Consider the following 22,931-nt stretch of genomic DNA (forward strand, 5'->3'; position numbering starts at 1 on the left):
ATGTTGTGAAACTTGAAAGGGTTCAGAAAAGATTTACAAAGATGTTGCCAGGATTGGGGGATTTGAGCTATAGGTAGAGGCTGAACAGGCTGGGGCTGTTTTCCCTGGAGTGTCGGAGGCTGAGGGGTGACCTTATAGAGGTTTACAAACTTATGAGGGGCATGGAGAGGGTAAATAGGCAAAGTCTTTTCCCTGGGGTCAGGGAGTCCTGAACTAGAGGGCATAGGTTTAGGGTGAGAGGGGAAAGATATAAAAGAGACCTGAGGGGCAACATTTTCACACAGAGGGTGGTACGTGTATGGAATGAGCTGCCAGAGGAAGTGGTGGAGACTGGTACAATTGCAACATTTAAGAGGCACTTGGATGGGGATATGAATAGGAACGGTTTGGAGGGATATGGGCCGGGTGCTGGCAGATGGGACTAGATTGGGTTGGGATAGCTGGTCAGCATGGACGGGTTGGACCAAAGGGTCTGTTTCCATGCTGTACGTCTCTGATTCTGTGATTCTACCTTTGTATCCTTTGGCCACGGGTTAGGTTGCAGAGGACTGGAGAATAGCTAATGTTGTTTAAAAAGGGTAACAGGGATAATCCAGGAAATTACAGGCCTGTGAGCGTCATGTCAGTGTTAGGAAAATTATTGGCAAAGCTTGTCAGGGACAAGATCCAGCATTTAGAAGGAAATGGACTTTTTAGTGATAAACAGCACACTTTTGTGCTGGGGAGGTTGTACCTCACTAACTTGATTCAGGGTTTTGAGGAGGGGATGAAGATGATTGAGGGAAAAACAGTTGATATTACCTACATTGACTTCAGTAAAGCCTTTGACAATGTCCCTCATGGCAGACTGGTACAAATGGTAAAGTCATATGGTATCAGGGTGAGCTGACAAGATGGATACAGAACTGGCTTACTCAGAGGAGAGAGAAGATAGCATTTCAGAATGGAGGATTGTAACAAGTGGTGTTCCACAGGGATCAGTGCTGGGACTTCTGTGTGTGATCTACATAAATGATTTATAGAAAAGCGTAGCTGGTATAATCAATAAGTTTACGGATGATACAAAGATTGGTTGAGTTGTAGGTAGTGAGTTGGATTGTCAGAGGATACAGCAGGATATAGATCAGTTGGATGCATGGTTTGAAAAATGGCAATGGAGTTTAATCCAGACAAATATGAGGTGATGCATTTTGAAAGGTCAAGTACAGGTGGAAATCATTCAGTGAATGGCAGAATCCTTCGAAGTATTGATATGCAGAGAGATCTGGCTGTGAAGGTCCACAGATCACTGAAGGTGGCAGCATAGGTAGATAAGGTAGTAAAAATGGCTTCTGGCATACTTGCCTTCATTGGAATGGGCATTGAATATAGAAATAGACAAGTTATGGTTCAGCTTTAAAGAACTTTGGTTAGGCTACTCTTGGAATATTGCATACATTTCAGGTCACCAAAAGGACATAGATAATTTGGAGAGAGTACAGAAAAGGTTTATCAGGATGTTGCCAATTATGGGGGATTTTATCTATGAAAAAAGTAGAATAGACTGGGTTTGTTTTCACTGGAACACAGGAGGCTGAGGGGCGATCTGATAGAAGTTTATAAGATTGTGAATGGAATGAAGAGTGTGGAAGGTATGAGCCTTTTTCCAGGCTGGAGGAGTCAATTACTAGGGGACACAGGTTCAAAATGCAAGGGGAGAAGTTTAAAAGAGATGTACGAGGCACATTTTACACGCAAAGGGTGGTGAGTGCCCGGAACGTGCTGCCAGAGTTGGTGGTGGAAGCATACACAATAGTAGCATACAAGAAGCACCAGATGAATACATGAATGAGAAGGGAATAGGGGGATACAGTTCCTGTAAGTGAAGACAGTTTTAATATAGAAGGGCAAAACGTAGTGGTGCAGGCTTGGTGGGTTGAAAGTACTGTTCCTGTGTTGTGTTCTTTGTTCAGCAGGAGTACGGCACGGTGGCACAGTGGTTAGCACTGCTGCCTCACAGCGCCAGAGACCCGGGTTCAATTCCCGCCTCAGGCGACTGACTGTGTGGAGTTTGCACGTTCTCCCCGTGTCTGCGTGGGTTTCCTCCGGGTGCTCCGGTTTCCTCCCACAGTCCAAAGATGTGCAGGTCAGGTGAATTGGCCATGCTAAATTGCCCGTAGTGTTAGGAATAGGGGTAAGTGTAGGGGTATGGGTGGGTTTGTGGGGCGGTGTGGACTTGTTGGGCCGAAGGGCCTGTTTCCACACTGTAAAGTAATCTAATCTAATCTAGTACGGAGTGCAGAGCTAGGCCAGACCAAATGGGAATGGTCTATTTTCTTCCCTAAAGAGTTATTGAACCAGGTGAGATTTTACAACAATTGACAGTAGTTACATGGATGTTCTTTGGCCAACTTTTCATTTCCAAATATTTTAATTGATATCAAATTTTGCCATCTATCATAGTGATATTGAAGCCTGGGTTCACAGAATGTTAGCCTGGTGCTTTGGATTACTAATTCAGTCAACATAGCACTATTGCCTGTGGCAGGGAGGTGTTGAATGTGCAGTGGTTGGGAATTATGTGTTCAAATAGTGTTTGCAATCAGAGGCTGGGATAGATGTACGAGATGGTACAGAGATGAGGAATGTGTTCATTGTGAGGCTACTGGCAGGAGAGATGGGAGTGTGTAAGAAATTATGAATGTTTTCCCCATGGAGTTATGAATTTTGAATGAGAATGGTGTTTGGGCTAGAAGAGATGGATAAGTTTAAAGTGGGGCTAAGAGAAGGAGACAATGAATGTGTAAAGGTTTGAAGTCACAGGTGAAATATGTTAGGCATGTGTATACAGGGCAGATTGCATGTTTGCAGAGATTGGTGAAGTATGCTGAGTGTGAACAGGCATTATCTTGAGAAAAAGAGACAGTTGAAAAGTGATGGGGGGGGGGGGAAGATTCCTTGCAATTGTTCACCTGTGTTCCAGACATTCTTTGCTTTTAGTTTGATTTTGATTCTGATGAATATTTTGTTCAGTCCCTTAAAGATCAAGCGGTTGAAGCAGTGAAGGAAGCAATTTCCATAGGATATCGTTACATTGATTGTGCATACTTTTATCAGAATGAGAAAGAAGTGGGTGAAGCTATAAACCAGAAGATTAAGGAAGGAGCAGTAAAGCGTGAAGACCTCTTTATTGTCAGTAAGGTAAAATGGAGAGTTTTGAAAGTCATTAACAAACTTAAGCATTCATTCCTTCCACCACAATTCAGCAGCATGTACTATATACAACCAAAGGAGAACTTCTCCAACAGCAACTTCTCAATCTGTGACCAACCTCCACTGCATAGGAGAACAAGTGTAGCTGATGTATGGAACCATTGCAATCTGCAAGTTCCCCTACAAGCCACATACCACCTTAACACAGCCATGTTACCAACCCTCCACTGTCTCTGGGTCAAAGTCCTGGAACGTGATCTTGTTAGCACTCTGGATGTATCTACACCACACCTACTACCCAAAGGCAATTGGAGATGGACAGTGAATGTTGAATTTTTTAGTGACAACAAAAGGACTTCTAAAAATATTGTTTTGACAAAAAAAATTCATTTCCTCTCATTAAATTTTAGGCCCTTTTATCTTTCTCCAAAATATTAATATCTGTTATAGAGGAATTCCACACTTTAGAGAAGGAAATGAGTTGTCTGAGAGAATGTTGGGAGAAGGTTAAAAGAGCAATTTATTTTTGATGCATTGATCTTGACATTGTGCTAATACTACTTTCTGTTGTCCTATTAGCTCTGGTCCACTTTTCATGCAAAAGATAAAGTGAAAGAGGCCTGTTGTAAAACACTGTCTGACCTGAATCTGGAATATGTGGACCTCTACCTTATTCACTTGCCAATGGGATTCAAGGTATAGTTTCCAACTCTGATATTTTGTTACATTTTTCACTTAATTTAGATTTGTTACCTCCTGAGTAAAGTTCCTATTGCATGTAAAATTGATTGATTTTAAAGGCTTGGGATGTGGGAGCAGTTTCATTTCAGCCAAGAGAGACTCCGTTTTCCTGATGTAGGGCTTTTGCCCGAAACGTCGATTTCGCTGCTTGTTGGATGCTGCCTGAACTGCTGTGCTCTTCCAGCACCACTGATCCAGGATCCAGGTATTTATTACTATCCCATTCTTCTCATGTCAAGAGAGAGCCTAATATCTCATTTTAACCAACAGAATTATGCAATGAGATTTTTTTAGGCAAAACTCAACTCCATTGTATGTAAATAACTTAAACTTAACAAGCACTGTTAACTTGTCAATGTGGTTGCTAACTATGTATGCTGTGCAGTCAGTTTTTCTGCTTGCTGCCTCCATGAGTTCTCTTTGGAGTTCATATCTTAAAAACTATTTATCTTAGTCATAACCAGGCAAAGGTAGGCTACAACCTGATGGTAAGTCTTTAATTCTCTTCAATTCCAGCTATTTTCAGAGATATAACTTTCATTCATTGTCTCTTGACTGTGGATGCAACAGGGTGATTTACAGTTGGTACCCTGAGCATGTTACCCAAGTTGCACAATGATCAAGATATGAAGTTGATTATGAAGTTGAAGACCTTCTCCAAGTTACACTTGGCAAGAGCCAGTGTGAGCAACTGCTAATTGATGCCAACTACAAGAATTGCAAAAGATATTATAAAGGAGTGACTGAGGTACCTGAGAAGATTTGTTCATTTTAGTCATACAGAGCTGAGCTTTGGTGTGTATTTTCAAAAGGCAAATCGGTCCTAATACAAGAAGCATTATGTAGAAAAAGACAATGTGGTCCAGGAAAATACTGAGATACAGGCTACTAGACTAGATGGGATTGAGGTTCACAGGAGGAGGTGTTAGCAAGTGTAAAAACATAAGTCCCCTGGGCCGGATGGGATTTATCCTAAGATTCTCTGGGATGCCAGGGAGGAGAGTGCCAAGCCGTTGGTTTTGATCTTTATGTCGTCATTGTCTAGAGGAATAGTGCCAGAAGACTGGAGGAGAGCAGATCTAGTAGCCTGTATCTCAGTATTTTCCTTGACCAAGTTTCTTTTTCTACTGTGAATACTGACAAAAAAAAGTATTCATTTAGCGCTTCCCCTATCTCCTCTGACTCCAAGCACAATTTCCCACTATGATCCTTGATTGGCCATAATTCCTGATGAAGGTATCCGGCCGGAAATGTCAATTTTCCTGCTCTTCGGATGCTGCCTGATCTGATCTCCAACATCTGCAGACCTCACTGTCTCCTGGCCCTAATCTTACTCTAGTCATTCTTTTATTCATGAAAGTAGAAAGCCTTAGGGTTTTCCTTGATCCTATCCACCAAAGACTCCTGGCTCTTCTGAGCTCTCTCTTTCGGTCTGTCCTGGCTAACTTGTAACTCTGAATGCCTCAACTGAGCCATCACATCTCATCCTAACATAAGCAGCCTTCTTCCTCTGGACGAGAGATTCAACTTCCTTAGTAAACCACGCGTCTCCTGCGCGCAACAACTTCCTCCCTGCCTGATCACTGCATATTTATCAAGAATCCACAGTAGCTGTTCCTTGAATAAGTTCCACATTTCAATTGTGCCCACCCCCTGCAGCTTCCTTCCCCATCCTATGCATCCTAAATCACATCATAATTGTCTTTCCCCTCACTATAACTCTTGCCCTACGTTATATACCTATCCCTTTCCATCACTAAAGTAAACATAATCGAAATGTGGTCACTATCACCAAAGTGCTCATCGGCCTACAAATCTAACATCTGGCCGGGTTCATTACCCAGTGCCAAATCTAATGTGGACTCACCCTTGTTGGCCTGTCTGCCTATTGTGTCAGGAAACCCTCCAGCACGCATTTGACAAAAACTGACCCATCTGAAGTACTTGAACTACAGTATTCCCAGTCAATATTTGGAAAGTTAAAGTCCCCCATAATAACTACCCTGTCACATTTGCTCCTATCAAGGATCATCCCTGTTATCCTATCCTCTACATCGCTGGAACTATTCAGAGGCTTATAGAAAACTCCCAACAGTGTGACCTCTCCTTTCCCGTTTCTAATCTCAGTAGAGGAGTCCTCGAATGTCCTTTGTGCAATCATAATACTGTCCTTGACTAACAATGCTGTAATCTTATGTCATTATGTATTACCAAATGGTGGTACATTGTGAAGGAAGTGAAGCCAGCCCAAACCAAAGCACACCCATCCTGCATGAGGTGAGGTCAGGAAGAGCACGCTGTGTGGGTTTGTGACAACAATGAGCAGCAAGGCAAGCTGTCAGGCAAATGCAACAAAGAACCTCTTCCAGACACTTATGAGCATCAAGTCAGAATGTGAGAATTCCAAATAAAGCAAATGGTTAGTTAATACATTGCCTCATTTGAACCTGCTTTCATCACACTGTAATCAGAGCATTAGATTCCTGTGATTCTATTGAATGTCCTTCTACCTTGCTATTTGATTCCTTGCTACCATAGCTTTGCAAATGTTTCTTTTTTTTTAAGCATTAATCTATTTTTCCCTTTCGGAAGTAACTCTTGGATCTGCTTTGTCCCTCTCTCGGGCAGCTTGTTCCTAATCACAACCCATGAACAAATTTTGAAATACTTGTACCAACTGTCCTGAATATTTTAATCAATATGATCCTCAGGAATTTATATCACTGTTCTATAAACTCTCACGTGACGTGAAATATGAACTCTGCTTTTTCTCCACAGATGCTACCAGACCTGCTGAGTTTTTCCAGCAATTTGGTTTTGTTTCTGATTTCCAGCATCCACAATTTTTGAACACAAAATCTCCTGTAGAAAATTACCTATATCTCTCCTGTCCATAAAAAACCTCATCAGTCTACTCTCCATTATCAATACTTTCTCAACCATACTCTGTTCACTTGTCAGTTTGGGTTCTGCTATGCTCATGGGCTCCTTACAAACATGAACAAAAGAGCTGAATTTCAGAAGGAAAATGGTGGGGTCAACAATTGGCTATTTGTGAGATTTCGGAAGCCAAAGCAAAACTGCAGTTATTCCTCAATTCCCATCAACTCTTATCTTGTTAGAGTCATACCCAACACAAAGAAAGATAGTTGTGGTGATTGGAAATCAAACATCTCAGCCACAGGACATGTTCCAGGAGATCCTCAGTGTAGTGTCCTTGGCCCAACCATCTTTCAGCTGCTGAATCAATGACATTTCCTCCATTGTGAGATCAATGTGAGGGATATTCCTGAACGATTACACAATGTTTAGTATTTTAGTGATTCCTCAGCTACTGGAGCATTTCATCTCCAATTGCAAGAAGAGCAGATTAGATTAGATTAGATTAGATTAGATTACAGTGTGGAAACAGGCCCTTCAGCCCAACAAGTCCACACCGACCCGCCGAAGCGAAATCCACCCATACCCCTACATTTACCCCTAACCTAACACTACGGGCAATTTTAGTATGGCCAATTCACCTGACCCTGCACATCTTTGGACTGTGGGAGGAAACCGGAGCACCCGGAGGAAACCCACGCAGACACGGGGAGAACGTGCAAACTCCACACAGTCAGTCGCCTGAGGCGGGAATTGAACCCAGGTCTCTGGCGCTGTGAGGCAGCAGTGCTAACCACTGTGCCACCGTGCCGCCCTAGCAGGACAACTTCTAGGCTTGGATGATGAGTGGCAAGCAGCATTTGTGCAAGATAAGTGCCATTCAATGACCATCTCCGAGAGAATCCAACCATTGTCCTCTGATTGCATCACCATCTCTGAACATCCCATTGTCAACATCTCTGAGATTAACACTGATCAGAAACTGATCTGACCCAACATAAAACACTGGATTAGAATCGTATGGTGAGTAACCCATCTCCTGACTTCACAGAACAAACTCCACCAAGGACAAGGCACAAATCAGACGTGTGATTGAGTTCTGCTCATTTGCTTGGATAAGTGCAGCTCCAGCAATACTGTAACCCTCAACCCTATCAATGACAAAACAGCTTACTTCATTGGTATTTATCTATCACCTGCAATATCCATCCCCTTCATCGCCTATACTCAGTAGCTGCAATGTATTCAATGTACAAAACGCACAGCAAAATCTAACCAATACTGCTGTTGAAAGCATCTTGACAATCAATGACCATTACCAAAGTTTGTGAGAAGATTTGTAGCTCGGGTGCTCGTTGCTGTGGTTCTGTTCGCCGAGCTGGAAGTTTTTGTTGCAAACGTTTCGTCCCCTGTCTAGGTGACATCCTCAGTGCTTGGGAGCCTCCTGTGAAGCGCTTCGGTGGTGTTTCCTCCGGCATTTATAGTGGCCTGTCCCTCCGCTTCCGGTTGTCAGTTTCAGCTGTCTGCTGTAGTGGCCGGTATATTGGGTCCAGGTCGATGTGTTTGTTGATGGAGTTTGTGGATGAGTGCCATGCTTCTAGGAATTCCCTGGCTGTTCTTTGTTTCGCTTGCCCTCCAGTCAAATTCATGTTGCTTGTCGTCTACGTGTGTGGCTACTAGGGATAGCTGGTCGTGTCGTTTCGTGGCTAGTTGATGTTCGTGGATGCGGATCGTTAGCTGTCTTCCTGTTTGTCCCTAGTATCCCTAGTAGCCACACACGCAGACGACAAGCAACATGAATTTGACTGGGACAACACTACCATTAAGGGCGGCACTGTTGCCTCACAGCGCCAGAGACCCGGGTTCAATTCCCGCCTCAGGCGACTGACTGTGTGGAGTTTGCACATTCTCCCCGTGTCTGCGTGGGTTTCCTCCGGATGCTCCGGTTTCCTCCCACAGTCCAAAGATGTGCAGGTCAGGTGAATTGGCCATGCTAAATTGCCCGTAGTGTTAGGTAAGGGGTAAATGTAGGGGTATGGGTGGTTTGCGCTTCGGCGGGGTCGGTGTGGACTTGTTGGGCCGAAGGGCCTGTTTCCACACTGTAAAGTTATCTAATCTAAAAGATTATAGGGCAAGCGAAACAAAGAACAGCCAGGGAATTCCTAGAAGCATGGCACTCATCCACAAACTCCATCAACAAACACATAGACTTGGACCCAATATACCGGCCACTACAGCGGACAGCTGAAACTGACAACCGGAAGCGGCAGGGACAGGCCACTATAAATGCCGGAGGAAACACCACAGAAGCGCTTCACAAGAGGCTCCCAAGCACTGAGGATGTCACCTAGACAGGGGACGAAACGTTTGCAACAAAAACTTCCAGCTCGGCGAACAGAACCACAGCAATGACCATTACCTTTAGAAAAACAAGAGCAGCAAATGTATAGAAAACACAATCTGCAAGTTCCCCTCCAAGCCACTCTCCACCCTGCCATGGAATTGTATCACCATTCTTTCACTGTCACTTTAACCTACACCATGATTCAAGAAATACCTGGCTGAATGAGGATGCATCATGGATTACTGTCATTGTATTTTACTAATATAAGATCTTTATTCATCTTGTTTCATTAGCATTCAAAAAAACCGAAAAAAAAATCAAAGTTAAAAATCACACAACACCCGGTTATAATGCAACAGGTTTAATTGGAAGCACACTAGCTTTCGGAGCATCGGTCCTTCATCAGGTGGTAGTGGAGGGCTCAATCCTAACAGACAGAATTTATAGCAAAAATTTACAGTGTGATGTAACTGAAATTATACATTGAAAATTTGATTGTCTGTTAAAATACCGTGATAGTTTCACTTCTTTCATATATAAATCACAAAACCTTTTTTTAAAAAGTTGCATTCTCAGATTAGCTGTTAACAATGGTGTTAGCTAGACAATATGTTGAAGGTGTTAGCCTCCTGTCTTCTCTGCCTATGCCATGATGTTTAGACTGATTCTAATCTAAAAAGTGAGATAACGGAATCTTACATGAGTGCATGCAGTTTTTGAGCAAAGTACAATGTAACCCTGCAGTACAAATACACGGACACGTATACACAGACGCACACACAGACACCCACACACACCCTTACAGACACGCACACTCCCACACTCACACATGCACCCCCTCACCGACGTAAGACACTCTGTATTCACTACACACACACACACTTTCTCACACTCACAACCCCCAACCCAGACAGACACACACACGCAGACAGACAAAGACCCACATACACACATATATTTTGTGGGGTGAATTTGTACTTGCGGGGTTACATTGTACTTTGCTCAAAAACTGCATGCATTCATGTCAAAAACTGCATGAATTCATGTAAAACTCCGTTATCTCACTTTTTAGATTAGAATCAATCTAAACATCATGGCATAGACAGAGAACACAGGGGGCTAACACCTTCAACATATTGTCTAGCTATCACCACTGTTAACAGCTAACCCGAGAATGCAACTTTTTTTTAAAAAGTTTTGTGATTTACACAGAAAGAAGTGAAACTATCACGGTATTTTAACAGATGAAAGGCTTAACAGACAATCAAATTTTTAATGTATAATTTCAGTTACATCACACTGTAAATTTTTGCTATAAATTCTGTGTGTTACAATTGAGCCCTCCACTACTACCTGATGAAAGAGCGATGCTCCGAAAGCTAGTGTGCTTCCAATTAAACCTGTTGGACTATAACCTGGTGTTGTGTGATTTTTAACTTTATACACCCCAGTCCAACATCGGCATCTCCAAATCATGAAAAATAAATCATAATTGTTTTAAATGTGAAGAGTAGGAGGTGGAGTGGCAACCTGATAGAAATTTATAAAATAGTGCGAGGTATGTAGATAGAATTAATAGTAGTTGTCTTTTCCCTAGATAGGTGATTTGAAGACTAGGTGGCACATTTCTAAGGTGAGAGGAGTGAGATTTAAAAAAGAGAATGGGGGCATAATTTTTACATAGAGAGTGATTCATGTCTGGAATGAACTTCCTAAGAAAACAAGTACAATTACAATGTTTAAAAGATATTTTGATGCTTTGGAGAGGGTGCAGATAAGGTTTACGAGGATGTTGCCTGGTATAGAAGGTGCTAGCTATGAAGAGAGGTTGAGTAGGTCAGGTTTGTTTTCATGAGAGAAAAGGAGATTGACGGGGGAGGTCTACAAAATCATGAAGGGTATAGAGAGGGTAGATCGAGATAAGCTTTTTTCCCAAGCTGCAGGATTCAACAACGAGAGGTCACGCTTTCAAGGTGAGAGATGAAAAGTTTAAGGGGGATACATGAGACAAGTACTTTACACAGAGGGTGGTAGGTGCCTGAAATGCGTTACCAGCAGAGATAGTAGAGGCAGGCATGGTAGATTCATTTAAGATGTGACTGGACAGATGCATGAGTAGGTGGGGAGCAGAGGGATTCAGATGCTTAGGAATTGGGCGACAGGTTTAGACAGTAGATTTGCATCGGCCGAAGGGCCTGTTCCTGGCCTGTAAATTTTCTTTGTTTTCTTTGTTCTTTAAAATATACATGAATAGGAAAGGTTTGTAGTGATATGGACAAGGAGCAGGCAAGTGGGACTAGTTTAGTTTGAGATTATGTTTGGCATGGACTAGTTGCTTTCTTTCAGGAGAGGCAAAACACAATAGCAAAGAAATTATACTGTTAAGCAGTGTGTATAGGATCTGGAATTCACTGTCAAGTACTGTAGTGGAAATGGATTCAATTGTGGGTTTCAAAAGGCAATTGGATAAGCACCTGAATAGAGAGAAAATAGAGAGAATGACCCCTTATCCCGTAACCAGTTAAATGTTCTTTGATCAGGTGCTGTTGTATTATGGTCAATTTGGATGAAGCATGTTCAGGTCTTGGAGAGGGTGCAGGCAAATTACTATCAACAAAAGATTTCAGTTTCTGCGGAGGTTGAAGAAACTGTGTTGTTATTGATGATTGCCAAGAATGCCAAGGGGAGATTTAAGAGATGATGATGGTTTTGTAAGTGTGAATAAGGAAACACCATCAATAGGAGCAGAACATGTACACAATGGTCAGAAAGGTTGTATGAGATTTGAATTCCTGACATTTAGATTGCTAGGCTACTGATTTGTGGTTAGACTACCCTATGAAGGTCTAATTTAATACAACTAACAGTATTTAGATAAATGACACATTCTGTGTGCACGTTCTGGCTTTATTGCAGTTGTTCCATTTTGGGCTTATTGAATTATTTTCTGGGTGTCATTTGTTCAGGCCAAATTTATTTAGATAGTTTTGTTCAATTTGTGTTACTTGGCTTGAAAATATATCGCCATTCTTGAGAGCTTTAGTTATCTCTCAGGATCCTTTGAAGTCCAACTGAAAGCACAATGCTGTTTTTGCAGACAACACTGTAACTTGACGTTTGGTGATTGTTTAATTCAGAACCAAGTATCTAATTTGGTGATAGAAGAAGGAGAAGGACCTATGCAGGAGTGGTTGTGAGAGCAGGAAGATCTTTGCCAGGAGTATGCTCTATTCATAAAAGTACATTACAAACCAGATAGGGAGGTAATGGCCCAGTGGTCATAGAGTCGTACAAATGAAAAGCACGGAAACAGACCCTTTGGACCAACTCTTCCATGTCGACCAGATATCCTAAATTAATCTACTCCCATTTGCCAGAACTTGGCCCATATCCCTCTCAGCCCTTCCTATTCATATACCCATCCAGATGCCTTTTAAATGTTGTAATTGTACCAGCCTCCACTATTTCCTCCGGCAGCTCACTCACCACCCTTTGTGTGAAAACGTTGCTCCTTAGATCCCTTTTCAAATTTCTCCCCTTTCACCCTAAACCTATGCTCTCTAGTTCTGGCCCAGGGAAAAGATCCTATTTACGATATCCATGCCCCTCATGATTTTATAAATCTTTATAAACCCCTTTATAAACCTCAGCCTTCAACACTCCAGGGAAAATAGCCCCAGCCTATTCAACCTCTCCCTATAGTTCAAACCTTCCAACTCTGGCAACATCCTTGTAAATCTATTCTGAACCGTTTCAAGTTTCACAACATCCATCCTGTAGGAGGGAGACCAGAATTGCGCATAACATTCCAAAAGTGGCCTAACCGATGTCCTGTACAGCTGCAACATGACCTCCCAACTCCTGTACTCTATGCTGTGACCAATAAAAGAAAGCATACTAAACGCCTTCTGTTATTATCACTGGACTGTTAATCTAGAGTCAACCCATGTAATGTGCTGGGGACCAAGAATCAAATCTTACCATGACAGATGATGGAATTTGAATTCAATAACAAAATTTGGAATCAAGACTCTCATGATGATTATGAATCCATTGTCGATTCGTTGGGGAAAAAAACCCACTTGGTTCACTGATGTCCTTTTAAGGAAGGAGACTGCCATTCTTACCTAATCTGGCCTGCATGTGACTCCAGACTCCACACCCATGTTATGCTTGGACAATAAATGCTAGTTCATTCCACATTCAAAGCTCTCGCTCTGTGGAAAAGCTTGCTCTTCAGGTTTCTTTTTAAATCTTTCTCCTCTCACCTTAAAAAATATGTCACCTAGTTTCAAATACCCCCACCCTAGGGAAAAGACCTTTGCTGTTTAGCCTGTCTATGCCCATAACATTTTATAAACCTCTATATCGTCAGCCTATACCATGACATGGTCTGTTTAGGACTTGAGTAACTGTGTCCAATCTCTCCTCATGATTGCTATTCCTCCTTAAAACAGTCCACGTCATACAGACATGTTTCTTTTGTTATTACGTACCCTATGAGGGGTATGCAATTTTCAGTACTTATTGTGTAGTGGACAGACAATCATCAATCATAGTTTAGAGATACTCTCTAGATAATAGTTAACTTTTATGGGTTTGCCCAAGATAGCACAAAGGAATATAGTTGTGGTCATTAGAGGTCACTTACCTTAGCTCCAGGATATCAGTTCCCAGGCCCAACCATCTTCAGCTACTTCATCAATGACCTTCTCTCCATCATAAAGTCATAAGTGGAAATGTTCGGCAATGATTGTGCAATGTTCAGCACAATTCACGATTCCTCAGATGCTGAAGCAGTCCATATTCAAATGCAACAAGACCTAGAAGATATCCAGGTTTGGATCGAGAAGTGGCAAGTAACATCCGTACCACACACATGGCTGGCAATGACCATCTCCAACAAAACAAAATCTAATCATCATCCCTTTGGCATTCAACGGCATTACTATTACTGAATCCCCACTATCACTATTCTGGGGGTTACTTTTAACCGGAAATTGAACTGGACTCACTATACGGAGAAAGTGAGGACTGCAGATGCTGGGGATCAGAGCTTAAAAATGTGTTGCTGGAAAAGCGCAGCAGGTCAAGCAGCATCAAAGGAGAAGGATTCCTGAAGAAGGGTTTATGCCCGAAACGTCGATTCTCCTTCTCCTTTGATGCTGCCTGACCTGCTGTGCTTTTCCAGCAGCACATTTTAAAGTCACTATATAAATACGGTGATGCTGGAGATCAGAGTCAAAAGTATAGTGCTGTAAAAGCACAGCGGGCCAGGCAGCTGGAGAATCGACGTTTCAGGCATAAGCCCTACCTGGTGAAGGGCTTGTGCCCGAAACATCAATTCGCCTGCTACTCAGGTGCTGTCTGACCTCAATAGTCCCTACATTTCTAATGTGTGCAATTCCAACAATACTTAAGAAGCCTGACCCTATCCAGCTCACTACCCTGTTCCTCCTTTTGCTAACAGATTGACTGCTTTGCTAGCAAGAAGCAGAGAGTAGGCATAGATGGGTCATGCTGTATCATCCATCTCTTGTGGAGAAGTTTTGCAAAAGAACACCTCTGACCATGAGTTGATCAGGCAGTGTTCAGCACATAACATCCTGAAGACTCAGTGGGGAGAAAGAAGAAAGTAGATGCTCTTGGCTGCTTCCCTGAGCAGACCATCAGAGTCATTTTGGCAGAACGGATCATCACTAGAACAGTTCAACTAAAACTAAAACATAGTTTGACTGGCGATGTAAACAGCAAAGGTTATCAAGGGAGTTTGTCGGTCAAGCTATGTTTAATGCCACTTGGTCTGTTCTAGTGATGATCCATTCTGCCAACATGACTCTGATGGTCTGCTCAGGGAACAAGCCAACAGCATCTACCTTCTTTTTTCTCCCCATTGAGTCTTCACGGTTTTATGTGCTGAATACTGCCCGATCAACTCATGGTCAGAGGTGTTCTTTTGTAAAACTTCTCCAAAAGAGATGGATGATCCAGCACGTGGAATCCAATTATGTGGAATATTGCAAGTGTGACAGCATGACCTGACTGATCCTTTGCATCACCAGAGAGAGGTAGAATCTCAGCATGTGGTGGTACTTGGCGGTTGCATACTGAGGCAATGTGATACAGCTGCACTCAGAGGTGGCCATGAGGTTGAGGGTAATGTATGTCTTTAACTCCACCTAGAGTAGGATGATGATGGGATATTGATTGTGACAGAAGGAAAACTGAACCAATGTATGTTATGGATAGCAGTGAAGTACCATAAATGTGTCTTACCATGGGGGAAGATCAGATGAGGCATGATAAACCTGTGCCTCAACAAGCCACAGTGTGCTATATATCTAAAGTTACTGAGACCCATCTTGCTGATTTGAAACATGTTGCAAGACATAAAACATTTGGACTGGTGTTTCTTAGGTGTAAAGTAGATGAAAGCTTACCAATAAATATGTCCTTTCTTCCAATCACCAACATTTGCCATTATTTCACAGCAATTTTTCTTTGGTTTTAATCCTTCTTTGTGCCTCTATTCTCTTTTACAGGTTTCAGGAACATATATTTAAACAAAATTTTCAAAATTTTTTAAATTCTAGGCTGGTGATGAGAAGATTCCTTTGGATGAGAATGATTTGATAATACCAAGTGACACCGATTTTCTTGACACTTGGGAGGTAAGTATTTGATTTGATCATATGGTTTTGTTACTGGTGCTTATTTTCTGAATTCATTGTTAATTAGAAGAATAACTAATGGTAAATATTTTTACCCCCCACCCCCACTTTTGATCGGCTGATCCATCGACTTAAGCTTCACTAAGTGTAACTGTGTACTGACGATTCTTTGTCTTAATCTCGTATTATCATTTTCGTCAATTAAAGTAGGAATTAAGAGCAAGATGATACTCATTCACAGGCAATGGAAGATTTAGTTGATGAAAAATTGGTTAAAGCTATAGGAGTATCCAACTTTAATCAAGATCAGATTGACCGGATCTTGAAGAAACCAACTTTGAAATACAAACCTGCACTTCACCAGGTAGCTTTTTTTAAAAATCATTGGATTACAGATTTTCACTACCATTTTCCAATTGCATTCATGGGTCTGCAATGCTTCATTCTGTAAAACTAATCCATGACCTTGTTCTGGTTGCTTTAATAGATTGAATGCCACCCTTACCTGACTCAAGAAGATCTGATCTCCTATTGCCATTCAAACGACATTGTTGTGACTGCCTATAGCCCACTGGGATCTCCAGCTAGACCATGGTATCTAAGATATAAACTCATTAATCATCACATAATGTAGATTAGATTACTAACAGTGTGGAAACAGGCCCTTCGGCCCAACAAGTCCAAACCGACCTGCAACCCATCCCCCTACATTTACCCCTTCACCTAACACTACGGGCAATTTAGCATGGCCAATTCACCTAACCTGCACATTTTTTTTGGATTGTGTGAGGGAACCAGAGCACCCAGAGGAAACCCTCGCAGACACAGGGAGAATGTGCAAACTCCACATAGAGAGTCGCTTGAGACGGGAATTGAACCCAGGTCTCTGGCGCTGTGAGGCAGCAGTGCTAACCACTGTGCCACCGTGCCGCCCCATGGTAGTTCAGAAAAATCTGCTCCTCAGTTGTTTATATGAAAATATTTTGCATTTGTCTGTACTTTTTTGTAGTTCTGGTATTTTGTGTCAAGGAGGGTAGCCTAGTGATTGAGGAGAGCAGACCTATGTTGTACTTAATAGTTATGGCTTTTTTGGAGTGGAGTAGCAGATCGGGTGTATTTGTCATTTCCAAATTCTTTGGCTTGGTGTATACCATCCAGGCCCTTAAATATGGTTTTGCTTTGTTAGAACAAACACAATATTTGGCAACTCTCCTCAGGAGCGACCAAGTTTGAAAAGTACTCTTTTGGTACATAAATCATGAACTCCACCTCCAAGGATACATATGTTTTTTGGCCTGAAATTAACCCCTCCTATCGTTGAATTTCCTAATGGCTACACAGTTATCATTAGGCTATTATTTTACTCCAGATTTGTATTGAGTTCAAATTACATCATCTGTCATGGTGGGATTTAACCCATTTTCCTGAAATGTTTACCAGTGTAGAAAATTACTGCTATGCCTCTTACTCTTTATTTGTAAAACAAATACTTTTATTTCTACTCTCTGCTTTGGATGCCCTTTGCTTTATGTCTCTGGGGAATTTGTCTAGTCCCTACCTGAACTATTTCTTCTTTGAAGGTTTCTCATAATTGGCGCATAGTAGGTGACTTTTTATTGTTTCAAACAATGGCTCACTTCCTATAAGGTTTTTTTAAAAATTCAAAAGTTTTTTTCTGGACCACTTCAAAGTGAAAGGTCATCACAATATTAAAGAATATTTGTTATTGTCACATGTGGTCCAGTACGGAAGCACAGGAGTACAGTGAAATGTTTATACAATGGCTGCATTTAATGGCACCATCTTAGGTGCAAGTACCTAGATACAAACCTTAAAGAGTAAAAAAGAAGTGTAGTTATTGAGTTTAAGTGACCATAAGTATTTAAGTTTCAGTCCGTGCCTGCAGATCCCAGACCATGAGACTGTGCTGCCTCCAATATCATAGTGTATCACATTAGTTTGAGGCAATTCATATTGTAGGGTAAAATGAAACATCTCCATCCCCTGCAGCAAATTTTCATTCATGCTAAATGTTTGAACTCTGATCATGCTGCACTGAAATCCATGATCACTGTCCCATTCGCATTCTGCTGTAGGTGCAAATCAGACAATTGTTACAGCGGAGGAGGGGGCCTTTTGACCTGTTGTATCTGTGTAACTCACTGGAAGATCAATTAACCTTGTGACCCTGTCTCATTCTTTTCACAGAGCCCTGCAAGTTTTGGTAAGACACCCTGGAAGGAATAATGTCATTAGTTCCCCCAGAATCAGTTGTTCTCATTTGTAGAAAGAAATGTTTCCTTATTAAGACCATAAGACATAGGAGTGGAAGTAAGGCCATTCGGCCCATCGAGTCCACTCCGCCATTCAATCATGGCTGATGGGCATTTCAACTCCACTTACCCGCATTCTCCCCGTAGCCCTTAATTCCTTGTGACATCAAGAATTTATCAATCTCTGCCTTGAAGACATTTAGCGTCCCAGCCTCCACTGCACTCCGCGGCAATGAATTCCGCTGGCCCACCACTCTCTGGCTGAAGAAATGTCTCCGCATTTCCGTTCTGAATTTACAGAACAGAATTCTAAGGCTATGTCCTCGGCTCCTAGTCTCCTCGCCTAACGGAAACAATTTCCTAGCGTCCACCCTTCTCAAGCCGTGTATTATCTTGTAAGTTTTTATTAGCTCTCCCCTTAATTTTCTAAACTCCAATGAATTTAATCCCAGGATCCTCAGCTGTTCTTCGTATGTTAGACCTACCATTCCAAGGATCATCCGTGTGAATCTCCGCTGGACACGCTCCAGTGCCAGTATGTCCTTCCTGAGGTGTGGGGACCAAAACTGGACACAGTACTCCAAATGGGGCCTAACCAGAGCTTTATAAAGTTTCAGTAGCACAATGGTGCTTTTATATTCCAACCCTCTTAAGATAAATGACAACATTGCATTCGCTTTCTTTTACCTTTAGAGAATCCTCGACTAGCACTCCCAGATCCCTTTGTACTTTGAAGTAAGATGTATGACTCTAAATGGTATTTTTGGAACAGTATTAAAGTTGCCAATTACTCATTGCCAGTTTTGAAAAGTGTGGTGCTAGAAAAGCACACTCAGTCAGGCAGCATCTAAGGAGCAAGAGTCGACATCTCAAGCATGAGCTCTTTATCATGCTCGAAACATCAACTCTCCTGCTCTTCGGATGCTGCCTGACCAGCTGTGCTTTTCGAGCACCACACTTTTCTTCCTTGATCTCCAGCGTCTGCAGTCCTCACTTTCTCCTAGTTACTCATTGCCAGTCAGCAACTAATTTGTATCATGGATTTCCAATTGTGAATCACATTCTTCAGGTTTTACTTCCTGGAAACTTGCAAACTTGAGTAATCTGGTTTACTTTCATTGTTTTAGGATAAAAAAAGATGACCCTATACTTCTCCAGGATCCTAAACTCAAGCGTATAGCATGTCAGCATGGTAAATCAACAGCACAAGTATGTGAATATTTGTTAAGTTTGCAGCAATGAGACCCTGGTTTGAGTACAATAGCAATAGTTGTTGTTTAGCATTAATGTTTAGCATTATATAATGTAATTGCTGTTTGTTTAATTAATTTTCTTAGAATAATGTTTTAAGTACTAGTATTTATGATGGGTTAATTCATGGCAATAACCCAAAATGGAATGGGATGAGGGATGAACTTGTGAAGATTGATTCACATAAATCAAGGCGCTCACAAGAATTAAACATGCAAATTGGAACACACAATCTAGGCGTGGGTGGATATTTCCCCCATTGGTCATGTCTAAGATATTGGGGGCCGCAATCACAATAAAATTCCAGCTATTTAGGTTTAAGATGAGATGTTCTTTGTTTAAAGGGTTGTGCTTTGGAATTCTTTACTCCAGGGAATTCTGGGTGATCAGCTAATTAATATTTTCAAAGTTAAAAATCACACAACCAGCTTATAGTCCAACAGGTTTATTTGGAAGTACAAACTTTCAGAGTGCTGCTCCTTCGACAGAGACCAGTGAATTTCTGAGTGTTAACGGAATTTAGGAATATGAAGATAAAGGAAAAGTGAAACGAACATCAGATCAGCTATGATTTCATTGAATAGCAGAGGAAGCTCGAAAGACCATATAGCCTGTTCCTGCTCCTATTTCTTATGTTGTTATGACCGTAGTTTTATTTTATTATTAATTGTAATTTTTCAGCAACTCAAGTTTCAGTGCTTCTATAGAAATGAAAGTTGCCTCCACTTAGATTCTAGCTACCATGAAACTTCACTTTTGACCACTTAAGCTCAAGTCCTCCAGCATATAGGACAATGTTAGAATCAATTTCTCATCATAAGTGTGTAAGCTCCCATCTTGAGATGTTCATCTTTTCAGAAACTTCTTCAATTAATTTGTAACTTATACATTATGTATTGATAAAGGCTAAATCTGTTTTGTAGTTCTGCAATGTTACAAATTCCTGTTGTTTAAGTTAGGGTCTTTTGTCAGACATAATCACTTCTGATGTGATAGAATCATAGAATTTTATGGCACAGGAGAAGGGCATTTGGCCAATCATATCTTACCAGCTCCCAAAACAACTATCCAACTAGGCCCATTCAACAGCCCTTTCTGCGGAGCCCTCTATATTCATCACTATCAAATATACATCCAGCTCCATTTTGAAACCTTTTGTGGAATTAGCCTCCATCTCTGTCCTTGGCAGCACATTGCAAATTCTGACAACTGAGTAAAATTTCTCCTCATCTCACTTCATGCATAAAATTATAATATGTTTTGTGGAGAAGTGTTAAAGGATTGAGAATGAGCGTATGATTGAAACACTAAGTGGATGTGTACCTGATCTATTATTTGTATGATTCCTGCTACTTTGTGCTTTGGCTCATTTGCATTCTAAGTCAAAGGGAAAGCATATTTTACAAATATGTTAGAAATCTTTTGAAGAAATAATTTGTGTTGGGAACAAAAGGGAGTCAGGGTAGAGGTATTATACTTAGAAGATACCATATCAAAGGTTATTTTTGACAACAAACACCCATGATGTAATGGGTAAAACATTGACAGAAGATAGCTGGAGGCAGAGGCCGGGGTAGATAGCTCCTTGGTTACCAAGAGGGATGAAAGATAATCGGAGATGTGGAATGTGGAGTCGATGTTAAAAGCAAATCAACCACAATCATACTGAATGGCAGGGTAGGCTTGAAGGTCTGAATGGAGGAGAAAGTGAGGACTGCAGATGCTGGAGATCAGAGTTGAAAATGTGTTGCTGGAAAAGCGCAGCAGGTCAGGCAGCATCCAAGGAGCAGGAGAATCGACGTTTTGGGCATGAGCCCTTCTTCAGAAATGAGGAAAGTGTGTCCAGCAGGCTAAGGTAAAAGATAGGGAGGAGGGACTTGGGGGAGGGGACTTGGAAATGCGATAGGTGAAGGAGGTTAAGGTGAGGGTGATAAACCGGAGTGGGGGTGGGGGCGGAGAGGTCAGGAAGAAGATTGCAGGTTAGGAAGGCGGTGCTGAGTTCGAGGGATTTGACTGAGACAAGGTGAGGGGAGGGGAAATGAGGAAACTGGAGAAATCTGAGTTCATCCCTTGTGGTTGGAAGATTCCGAGACGGAAGATGAGGCGCTCTTCCTCCAACTGTCGTGTTGCTATGGTCTGGCGATAGAGGAGTCCAAGGACCTGCATGTCCTTGGTGGAGTGGGAGGGGGAGTTGAAGTGTTGAGCCACGGGGTGGTTGGGTTGGTTGGTCCGGGTGTCCCAGAGGTGTTCTCTGAAACATTCCGGAAGTAGGCGGCCTGTCTCCCCAATATGGAGGAGGCCGCAGGGAAGGTCTGAATGGCCTACACTAGTTCTTTGTTTGCATCTTTGTAGGACAGCTTGTTTTGATATTTGTAACAACTGATTTATTGCTGCCTTTTTTTGACAGTCTGTATGGATGAATGCTATTGTTTATCCTTGCAAGCAGGCATTCCTCTAGAAAGGAGTGTATATCTGTTTGTCATAATTTGCTATTTGACTATCAACTCTTTGAATATATTAGGCTTTGGATTTCTAGCTGTACGGCACTTCCTTTGGGTGTTCCTTGAGTGCCATGCAAACGACAGAGGCTTTCTGATTTTGTTCCCTTGATTCCTGACATTCAACATTATACTCAGGAATATGATTTTAAGTTCTCCTTTTCCAGAGAGAAGTTCTGGCTGAAAACAGTTCTCTATCATATGGGCATATTGATATATATTGTGGAAAGGAAGAAACATTGGCTTTATTGTTTTCTGCTACTTTTCTGATTTTGCCACTGGTTCTTTTTTTGATTCCAGCATTCAAATTTAAATGGAAGGGAATCCTAGAGTGTAGTGATTATAGAGTCAGCCATGGTTCTCTGGGACTGTTAACCTGGTCCTATCATGGAGCCCTGGCTGACATATAAACAGGAGTGTCAGAAGTTGTGTTCACTCTGAGAACTGGCTCTGTTGAAGCTGGAGTAGTGTCAAGTACTATGCATGTGTAACTAAAGCGTGACTTGGTGATGGGATACCAGCCTCTGTGGAGTTATTTCAATGACGACGAGAGAATAAATACGCTCCTAAAGACAATAGCTCACAACAGTCGTCTTTGAGTTGGGGTAAGCATTTCTGGCATCATGCCATTGTTTGGGAAGCTTTACCCATTTGTTCCTGCTCTCAAAGACTGGGCCCAGTGTGGGAAAAAATGCATCATTTTTTTTCTGGGCAAATGACATTGGGGCAAATGAAAAGCAACAAAGCAATCTCCTGGCAGCTTGTGGTCCAGCAGCTATTTTGGTTATTAGGAGCCTAACATTTCCTGAGGTACTGATACTAAAACCTTTTCAAGAGTTGGTGGATTTAGTTATGAGTATTATGACCCCAAGCCTCCACTAATTCTGAGATGTTATCGGTTTTACTCAGCTGTTTGAGAACCAGGGAAATCTGTTTCAGGATTTTTGACAAGGCTAAGACGACTGGCAGAGACACGTCATTTGGTTTAACCCTAAATAAGAGGCTGAGACACCAATTTGGTATGTGGGATTAATGATGTCACTGTGCAAAAGTGCCTGTTAGCTGAAGCCCAACTAGACTT

At 41.8% G+C, this 22,931-nt stretch overlaps 1 protein-coding gene across 3 annotated transcripts in view; it reads left to right on the forward strand.

Moving 5' to 3' along the window:
* Positions 1–22,931, forward strand: part of LOC122546348 (aldo-keto reductase family 1 member B1-like) — a 63,067-nt gene that overhangs the window by 20,666 nt on the left and 19,470 nt on the right. For 2 of the 3 annotated variants that reach the window (XM_087997525.1, XM_087997527.1), the window contains exons 2-7: positions 3,013–3,180; positions 3,772–3,888; positions 15,751–15,828; positions 16,070–16,192; positions 16,316–16,422; positions 19,229–19,310. In XM_087997525.1, coding sequence (XP_087853651.1) covers positions 3,013–3,180; positions 3,772–3,888; positions 15,751–15,828; positions 16,070–16,192; positions 16,316–16,422; positions 19,229–19,310 — 675 coding nt within the window. The remainder of the gene's footprint in view (positions 1–3,012; positions 3,181–3,771; positions 3,889–15,750; positions 15,829–16,069; positions 16,193–16,315; positions 16,423–19,228; positions 19,311–22,931) is intronic. The other variant, XM_087997526.1, reaches the window with a different exon arrangement.

The sequence above is a fragment of the Chiloscyllium plagiosum genome, unplaced genomic scaffold (assembly GCF_037043375.1).
Source record: "Chiloscyllium plagiosum isolate Xiang-an unplaced genomic scaffold, Cpla_swu_hap1 HiC_scaffold_19, whole genome shotgun sequence".
Taxonomy (NCBI): domain Eukaryota; kingdom Metazoa; phylum Chordata; class Chondrichthyes; order Orectolobiformes; family Hemiscylliidae; genus Chiloscyllium; species Chiloscyllium plagiosum.